The 9,279-nt window shown below is 39.5% G+C and overlaps 1 protein-coding gene across 1 annotated transcript; it reads right to left on the bottom strand.

The window, feature by feature from the left end:
- Window positions 1-245: 245 nt before the first annotated feature.
- LOC139472768 (uncharacterized) lies at window positions 246-9,163 on the bottom strand. The gene is made up of 11 exons (XM_071255235.1): window positions 9,134-9,163; window positions 7,783-7,873; window positions 7,294-7,665; window positions 3,883-3,942; window positions 3,614-3,671; window positions 3,246-3,382; window positions 3,046-3,067; window positions 2,511-2,554; window positions 1,917-1,994; window positions 918-1,037; window positions 246-555 (listed from the first exon to the last, which is right to left on the bottom strand). The coding sequence occupies exons 1-11, from the start codon at window positions 9,161-9,163 to the stop codon at window positions 503-505; spliced, it is 1,065 nt and encodes a 354-aa protein (XP_071111336.1). The 3' UTR covers window positions 246-502.
- Between the last annotated feature and the right edge of the window lie 116 nt (window positions 9,164-9,279).

Below are 9,279 nucleotides of genomic sequence, written 5' to 3'. Positions count from 1 at the left end.
CAGTAAAGCAGTGGGTTTTGAAACAGTTCCACATAAACTTTGGTATGCCCCATCAGTGTCTATTATAACCATGTCCTGCTGTTCCCGTTGTACTTTCTATCATCAAACAGACGTTCCTGTGAGGATTCCGGGTAACAATAGGTCCCCAGCAGCACATGCCGGTCGTTAGAGCCCATCAAATCAAATGGGTGGTCAGGGGTTGTGACTGTGCCGCCAGCGTGTCACAGTACCACAAAGAGGTGGAAAGTTGCTCATAATATCAATTACTGGAGTATCTGGTCAAGATTCAATTACTTACAGGCTTATATAGCTCACATATTGCGTGGTACGGTGTTATAAAGAAACAAATACAAAATAATCTGATCAAACTGTGTTGTTATCTGTATATTCCTCGTAGGCGTTAAAGCTGTACTGACGAGGCATCATTAAACATGAAGAACTCCATGCACGCGTCGGTGGAAGTCGTCAACGACCTCTACTGTTGATCCGGTCTCAGTCTCGATCAGTCGGGGGTGTTGACATCCGCATTCTGGTTGGAGGAAACCTTGGACGCTGCTGAAAGAAGGAGAGCAATGAACAGGCAGCTGAGTCGAGGTCTAACATCGCAGGTTCTATGCTACACTATCCCCATGGTGACACTGATGCTATCCTCCGATGCTACAGCAATGAAACCTTCACAAACTCCCTGTCAACGTACTCCCTGTTGCGATGTATCCTTCAACATTGACACCTTGTCATCAAATACATTTTCGAATATTACTTTTTCACATTTTATGTTATTAATCATCCCGACTAGTTTCTGCCATAAGCAGCTGTTATTATCTATAAATTATTACGTTTACATACATGATAATTTAATGAATATTCATTACTGCAAAAAAAACAGTTTCAGAAAACACAGGTACATTTGGGCTTACCTTCACTTTTTCCGCTTGCTGGTTTGTTGGGTTTTGCATACAGGTCTTCAATACTCAGATTGATCTGTACTTCTGTTGTATTGTGGGTTTTCCTCACCTTGTTGACCTTTGCATACACATCTTAAATGAAAACCAATATTTTCTTTCAGTTTTTGTCTTGTGATTCACTTTGTGTATTCAGTTATGTTTACTGGATGTATATATCCTCTCTGTGATTGATGGGAAACGCAGCATTCCCAACTGCCACAGTTAGTGTACAGATACATGCAGTAGATGTATATATCGTCCTTGTCTCTGTGATTGATGGTAAAAAAACACAGCATTCGAAACTGCCAAAGTTAGTCTACATACCTAAGAAGTGGATGTATATATCGTCTATGTCTCTGTGATGGGGAAACACGGCATTCCCAACTATCACAGTTAGTGTACATACATATGAAGTTAGTGTACGTACACATGCAGTTGATGTATATATCGTCTATGTCTCTGTGACAGTGAAACACGGCATTCCCAACTGCCACAGTTAGTGTACGTACACATGCAGTTGATGTATATATCGTCCTTGTCTCTGTGATTGATGGTAAAAAAACACAGCATTCGAAACTGCCAAAGTTAGTCTACATACCTAAGAAGTGGATGTATATATCGTCTATGTCTCTGTGATGGGGAAACATATATCGTCTCTGTGACAGTGAAACACGGCATTCCCAACTGCCGCAGTTAGTGTACGTACACATGCAGTTGATGTATATATCGTCTATGTCTCTGTGACGGTGAAACATGGTATTACCAACTGCCGCACTTGGTATACATATATATGAAGTAGATGTATATATCGTCTATGTCTCTGTGATTGATGGGGAAACATGGCATTCCCAACGGCCACAGTTAGTGTAGATGCATAAGAAGTGGATGTATATATCATCTATGTCTCTGTCAATAGTCAGTGACGTTACCGTCACACTATGTACTGCTACGAATGACGTCAGTATAACGTACCTGACACCTGCTGTTCCTCTGCTGACTCCTGGTTCTCAGTTCTGACAAATCCGTGATACAAATCATTATCTTCCATCACTAAACACAAAAAACATACCACGAATTATAAAATAATCTTATTACGGTTTGGATAAGTCATGAGCCGTTTTTGAAAGTTGATTGTTGTCGCTGAGGATTTATATTCATATCAGATGTATTCACCTTTCACAAAAATATTCAACGAATCACACAAATATTTGTAATACAACCCGACCTCATTTATTAACAACACTTTTCTGATGTCATCTTTCTGGTAAATTTTCTTATTTCAGTGGGTCTCAATCTGATTTACTTCCACATAACACAATATAGTCTACCTGACACCGGTTGTCTCTCTGTCTCAATCTGAAACACTTCCACGGAACACAACATAGCCTACCTTGCACCGGTTCTCTCTGCTGACACCCAGTGTTCATTGTCAACAACTCGCTGATACAGGACATTATGCAGTTTGAAGTGTTTAAGATAATAAATTACACACATGACCCAGATAAAATAATTTGACAAAACAGTATCGCTAACATAAATTAGAAATAGAATGAATCATAAACGTACCGATCGTCTCTCTCTCAGATTCCTCGTTATATCCCCTTTCTTTGCTGAAACATTCAGAGAATGGAATAATCAGAAATATGTTATCTCCATGGTGACCTCGTGCAAAAAGCGAAATGATTCCAGAATAACCTACAGCCGTAGTGGAAAGTCGCTGTATAAAGCCAGGAGATTTGAAGATTAAGTGTTTATGTTCAAAGCCAAAGTGGTGTGCTGGTGCTTCACAGTGATCCATAGAATATGCTCATGATATTGTCGGAATCGTTAACTGACTCTGCTTTTGGCAGAGATTTCTTATGAATATGGAAAGGGTTTCGTTGCTTTTATCTGTTTGTATAATGCTGTGTGTGTAAGATATAACCCATTGAAGACACGATCGCCTTTCACATTCTTTCAAAGAGACGTTGATGAAGTATCAATGATGATGGCAGATGCAAGTAGACTAAAACGTTGCAGTGCTGTCTTGGTTGATGCTACTGCTGTTACATGGCAATTAAAGGTGATGTCACCAATTCAGTAAAACACAGCAAACACGTACCAGTTGTTTTTCTCTGTCTTGTCTGAAAACAATGAATACAATTTTACAGGGCATCTACTTCGTTTTCAGTTCAAACACATATTGGTAAAGGAATGAATGATGTAACGTTTTATATAGTATGAGATCTCTTATAGTTAACTCAAGAAATTATTCGTATCATATGAACGTAAACGTAGAAGAACGTAAGTGAGCAATCGTACCATTTGTCTGGCATTTACCCTCCCTTCTCGATCGTATGCACAATAACACAATGATGACGATGACAACCACAATTACCACACCACCCGTAGCTCCAGCAGTAATAGAGATGAATTCAGCTGAATGTATAAAAGGGGTTGAAAGATAATACATACATGTTCATTTTATCAGGACACATCGGATGATAGTAAAGCAATACAGACTAAAGCCCTTGATAAAACTTGCAGTCGACTGATAATATTGCCAAACCAATTTTTAAAATATACTCTTCTATAACCATTAAACATTCTGAAATAATGATGGCTTATAGATTCCCAATGTCCTGTAAAGCAGTACTTATATTTCAGTACTCCAGTGTTGATACGTACTGTTTGCATACACGGCTTGGTTCGTTGTCATCATGTCTTTGTCATCAGTCGAGGATGGACCTTGAAAGATCAGGACACATCGGATAATAAGTACATGAATTCAGATTGAAGCCATCGATAAAACTTGATAATATCGCCAAACGTATTTCTAAAAGAAACTTTTCCATAATCGTTAAACATTCTTTAAAAAAGTTATTTCAAAATAATGATGGCTTTTAGTAAGTCTTGTAAAGCAGTACTTGAATTGTCGTAGTCTAGTGTTGATACTTACTTTTTGTGGACACTGTTGGGTTTGTTGTCATCATATCTTTGTCACCAATCGAGGATGCACCTTGATACATACAGATATCCAGTGTATAACACATTGAAACAACCGTTTTACACACAGTCAAATCTAGGCCTCACAAAGATTTAGGAATCGGTAACTCAATTAATATGTATTTGTTAATCGAGTTCAGTGTGCTTTTTTAAAAAGAAAAAAACACAAAACAGCATAAGGTGAGCTGAGATGAGGTGAAACTGGGTTTAACGTCGCATCCAAGATTATTGCACTTATATAGCGACGTGCATGCACGTTTGTGTGTGTGGATGCTTGTACTAGTCTGGACTGATGCCGATTTACAGTGCTAGCTCATTGAAATACCATGCCGCAAATTAACACGGATCCCCCCCTCAGACACAGTATACTGACTCCGAGCGGACCGGTGCTTGTATAGCCCCTCTATGCCAAGCGCCAGACAAGTTAACAACAAGTACCATCCGTTAACGGCTTTTGGTGTGACGCAACCAGGGATCGAATCTCGGACCTTCTCCTCTCCGGGCGAACGCTTGCCCAAAGAGGCAGTCTGGATATTACATAAAATTTCTAACAAAAAAACCCACAAAGTGTATGTTTGTTTGAGCAGAATCTCTTTAAACATTCAGTTTAAAAAACTGACAAATTCGATCGGAAATGTCCACTTCACTGTGGTAGAAGTATATGGTCAGTGAAAGAGTGAGTGAGTGAGTGAGTGAGTAAAATAGTGATTTCAAAATAATGATGTCTTATAGTGTCACATGGTCTTGTAAAGCAGTACCTGTATTGCAGTACCCTAGTTTTGATACATACTTTGTGTCGATGTCGTTGTTTGGTTTGTTGTAATCATGTCTTTATCATCGGTCGATGGACCTTGAAACATACAAATATTCAGTATATAACACATTGAAACAATCATTCACCATACGGTAAAAGCTGGGTCTCACAAAGATGACGAAAGTCATGAAAGATATATGATTAAATATTGCTTCAGTGTGATTTTTTTAAAACGGAAACATCACACAGCAGCAACAGTATTATATGTGGGCATTTCACAAGATGAGGTGAGGTGAAATTGAGTTTAAGGTCGCGTCAGAAATTATTGCACTTATATTGCGACATGCATACACGTGCGTGTGTATGTGGCTACTGTACTTGTCCGGACTGATGCCGATTAAAAGTGCTTATTTGCTGAGATGCTATGCCACAGATTAAGATGAATACCCCGCTCACACACAGAAGACTGACTCCGAGCTGACCAGTCTTTGTTTTTGCCCCTTAATGCCAAGCGTCAGAAAGGGGAACAAATACTATCTGTTAATGTCTTTGGTATGACGCGGCCGAGGATCGAACCCCGGACCTTACGCTCTCTGGGCGGACGCTCTACCACTAATCCACGGATGCAGTACGGACATTTTATAAAATTTCCAACAGAAGAAATGTGCATGCTATGTAAAACCATGGTGTCGACAATTGTATCTTTGTCTTAGCAGAATCACTTTAAACATTTAGTTTCAAATACTGACACGTTTGATGCTAAATTTCATTTCACTGTGGTAAAAGTATATGGTCAGTGAAAGGGGCATAGTGATAGAGTATATGATCTTCAAATACGCACCTGTATGCTGTCCTTCAATGGCCAACGTTGTACTGTCTCTAGTTGATGCAGGACCTGGAGACGATGCCCCTAGGAATGTTGAATGTCATGGAAAATACAAGGCACTAAAAAGCCTACCAAAAAAGTATTATCTTTTTATAATTTTGTATTTTGTGCCTGCAATCTTTTGCAGCCTTGAATGTTGAAAGCCTGTCAAGTCTTTACTACTGCAACAATCACTACCAACACCACTTCTTCAAACAGTAATTTATCATGAAAAGAAACAACCATGACATTTTGCTTAAAGGCAAGAATGGTTTTATCTGCACGCTTTTACGGATGTGAATTGTTACGAGCCTCATACGGTTAAGTACTTGAAATGATTGCATGTACCCAACGTTACTTTGCTCATCATATTCAAGGATTTGGTAAAAGACATTCAACTGATTCGTCTATTTCTAACTTGGGAATGTGGTCAATGAATGGCTACTTTGATAAATGTAGACTACAAATATAAGGAAGACTCTGCAATGACGATTATAACTCAAAAACAAAAGATCTTTTTTGTGCTCACATTGCTACCAAAGCTATTGTCAATATTAGCCGTCCAGTAGGCATATGCAACATCCTTCTACATACTGCTAAAAAACACCATTTAGATAACTATACTGAAAGTGGTTCATTCCAAACTAAAACGGCTTGGCGAGCTCTTGTAATTAGACGTCTATCAGAGAATGAACAGTACATCTGGAAAGAGAGACTAGCACAAAGACCAGATCTTTAACGGTACCATACAATTCATAAACGGTTACAAATGCATGTTTTTTTTATAATTTTATGTATCTCTATCCACATTTAAGACAACCCCTGCAACTCTGTATCAAAATCGGATCAAGGGCAAAAGTGGCGAAAGAATGCAACCATTGTAATAGACATTGCTATGACTACGATTGCCATATTATTTTGTACTGTGAAATGTTTATGCCTGCCAGAAATCATTTCTTCTCATGCCTGATTGATAAACTTCATCTAGATGTAGATGTGAAAATATATATGCTTGACAATGCTTTCATTCTTTCTTGGTGCAGATATCCGTGACTTGACTAACGAACTTGATTACGGTACTTGGCAAAGCATCATATTGTCTTCCTGCCACTTCATATGGAAACTAAAGAAATACCTTATGTATATCTACTAGACACTTTACTGCTCTCAAATTGTACTTTGTCCATATCTTCATTCATTGCACTGTATAACGTGATTTCATTGTATATAGTCAAGTAATGTCATTGATGTATTGTAAATAATGTATTTGCCCATGCAAAATCTTCGGACTCAACTCTGGAGGAAATAAAGAAATTCATTCATTCACTCATTCTACTACTGCTCCTGCTAGTACTACATTTACAACTACCACTACCGCCGCCGCCACTACAACTGCTACTACTATTGCTACTACTACAACAACAACTACTACTAGTACTGCTTCTGCTATTACTACTACTTCTGCTGCTGCTGCTACTACTACTACTACTTACTGCTAACTACTATTACTACTACTACTAGAAACACCGTCACCACTACTACTACTACCACCTCTACTAGAAGTACCACCACCATCACTACTACTACTACTACTACTACTGTACTACTGTACATCGAGTTATAAAATATGGTGCCTTATATAATGATTCTTAGCTATTCTTTCTGAGATGTTGTTGAGACGATGCATCGGTATCATTTCTAATACATGTATCACTTTAGCATGCCATGTGATAATGCACCCGTACCTTCGGCTCTGCTTGTACCTTGAATAGACTCTTTGACTTCAATAGTGAGGTTATTGCTTAACTGTTGTCCTGACTGACACCTCCACACAGATCCCTGGTCGAGTGGAGAGTTGGTCCTGAGAGTCACGTTGTGCTGCTGGGGGGAGGAGTTGACACTGATACGTCCTGACACAGACTGGTACTCGGGTGAGGTGGTGAGGGTGTGGAGTATGGCAGCAGATGCGTCGGTATCACTGCTTGTATCAAATATGTAAACATTGTTTCTGTTCCAGCTGACACCTATCAATGTCCTGCCCTGTGTCGGTGTACAGGACAGTGTGAGGTCTGCTCCATCTGTGGCAGACTTAGGGTAGCTGGTCAGGTGGGTAGACGCTGGAACACGTGTATTGTATGAGATTATTGTACAATGTCATGTTCTTGTACAATATCATCATTTGAATATAACAAGTACAGTACTTTATGGTTGACTCACCCATATCGAACACTTACGTGTCTTCCCCAGACAAGGATGCACACCAGCTAATATTGCCATGACAACCAGTGATGTTTTTATCTCATTTGGACAGCGAACTGATGCCACCTGAGAATAGTAAGATAAGAAAATAGTGATCTGCACCCGTAAGGAGAATTATTGGCACTGAGTTTTACATTTTACGATGATGCATTCATATACTCGTATTACAGTTATTATCATCTCTATACTTGTGGAAAGAAATGTGGGACCACATGAGGTGTGATTAGGAGCAGTTCATATTGTGGTCAAAACTTACTGATACCAGCAAGGAGGCATTAAAGGCTGAAGATACCGTCTGTGTATAGGTGCAACATCTTCATGGACAATGAACGGACACAGACAAGACGTCCAGCATGATTACCGTGTAAGATAAGGGCATCATGGCAGTTTACTTCTTATCGATGAGAGCTAGCAGCGAACCAATGTCAAGTAATAAGACAAATCAATTGTATACAGTGTACAGGCAAGCATGCAATGTTGAAACGGTGCATTGTCGCGGAAGACATAGAAAGAAACGACAAACTTGAAGTCATCATCATGGAAACAACTGAATATAAACATGCTTGTATTACTTTAGATATAGAGATTATATGAACAAATGTTTACGGAACGAGTGTCAGAACTCTTGTATTTCCAGCGAGAGCAGTTTTTTAAAATCACATGCGGGTGTAATAATTTCTTTATCACCTATTATTTGTTGAACCTTTTGAGCACCGCTTCAGGAAAATGCACTGATCACGACCAACGTCTCAGAAAACCACAATTGTTTGATGACGCTAACAATCTTCAGTTATGACGACTTCTAGTGTGGGGTTATGCGCGTATACGTTGTTTTTTTTATAAACTCGTGTTTTTTTGACTCCACATGCAATATATACATGTACAGCCATCACGGAGTCACTGTAATACATTACCACCACGTTAACTTACCGTGTCATGAAATATACCGCCCACAGACATGCTCGTAGGTCCAATAGTGCGCTCAGATACACAGACACAACCACGGTGATACGCAGTATCATCATGGAGTCGTTCTAATACATTAACACCATGTTAACTTACCGTGTCATGAAATATACCGCCCACAGACATGCTCGTAGGTCCAATAGTGCGCTCAGATACACAGACACAACCGCAGTGATACGCAGTAGCATCACGGAGTTGCTGTAATACATTAACACCACGTTAACTTACTGTGTCATGAAATATACCACCCACAGACATGCTCGTAGGTCCAATAGTGCGCTCAGATACACAGACACAACCACGGTGATACGCAGTATCATCACGGAGTCGTTCTAATACATTAACACCATGTTAACTTACAGTGTCATGAAATATACCGCCCATAGACATGCTCGTAGGTCCAATAGTGCGCTCAGATACACAGACACAACCTTCACGGTGACGTCACAATGCCTATAACACACCAGGAAGTGATACACCGCGACAGTTAGGGTAGACAATACAGA

Source organism: Haliotis cracherodii, unplaced genomic scaffold (genome assembly GCF_022045235.1).
Source record: "Haliotis cracherodii isolate W230 unplaced genomic scaffold, xgHalCrac1.p SCAF_25, whole genome shotgun sequence".
Lineage (NCBI taxonomy): Eukaryota > Metazoa > Mollusca > Gastropoda > Lepetellida > Haliotidae > Haliotis > Haliotis cracherodii.
The sequence above is the reverse complement of the archived record's forward strand: the minus strand, read 5'-3'. Positions and strand labels throughout refer to the sequence as shown.

Coding starts and splice junctions, on each gene's coding strand:
- LOC139472768 (XM_071255235.1), bottom strand. CDS start 9,163: ATGTCTATGGGCGGTATATTTCATGACACT. Junction 3,672..3,882: donor CCCAACAGTGTCCACAAAAA/GTAAGTATCAAC, acceptor TGATCTTTCAAG/GTCCATCCTCGACTGATGAC. Junction 556..917: donor AGCAAGCGGAAAAAGTGAAG/GTAAGCCCAAAT, acceptor TCCTTCTTTCAG/CAGCGTCCAAGGTTTCCTCC.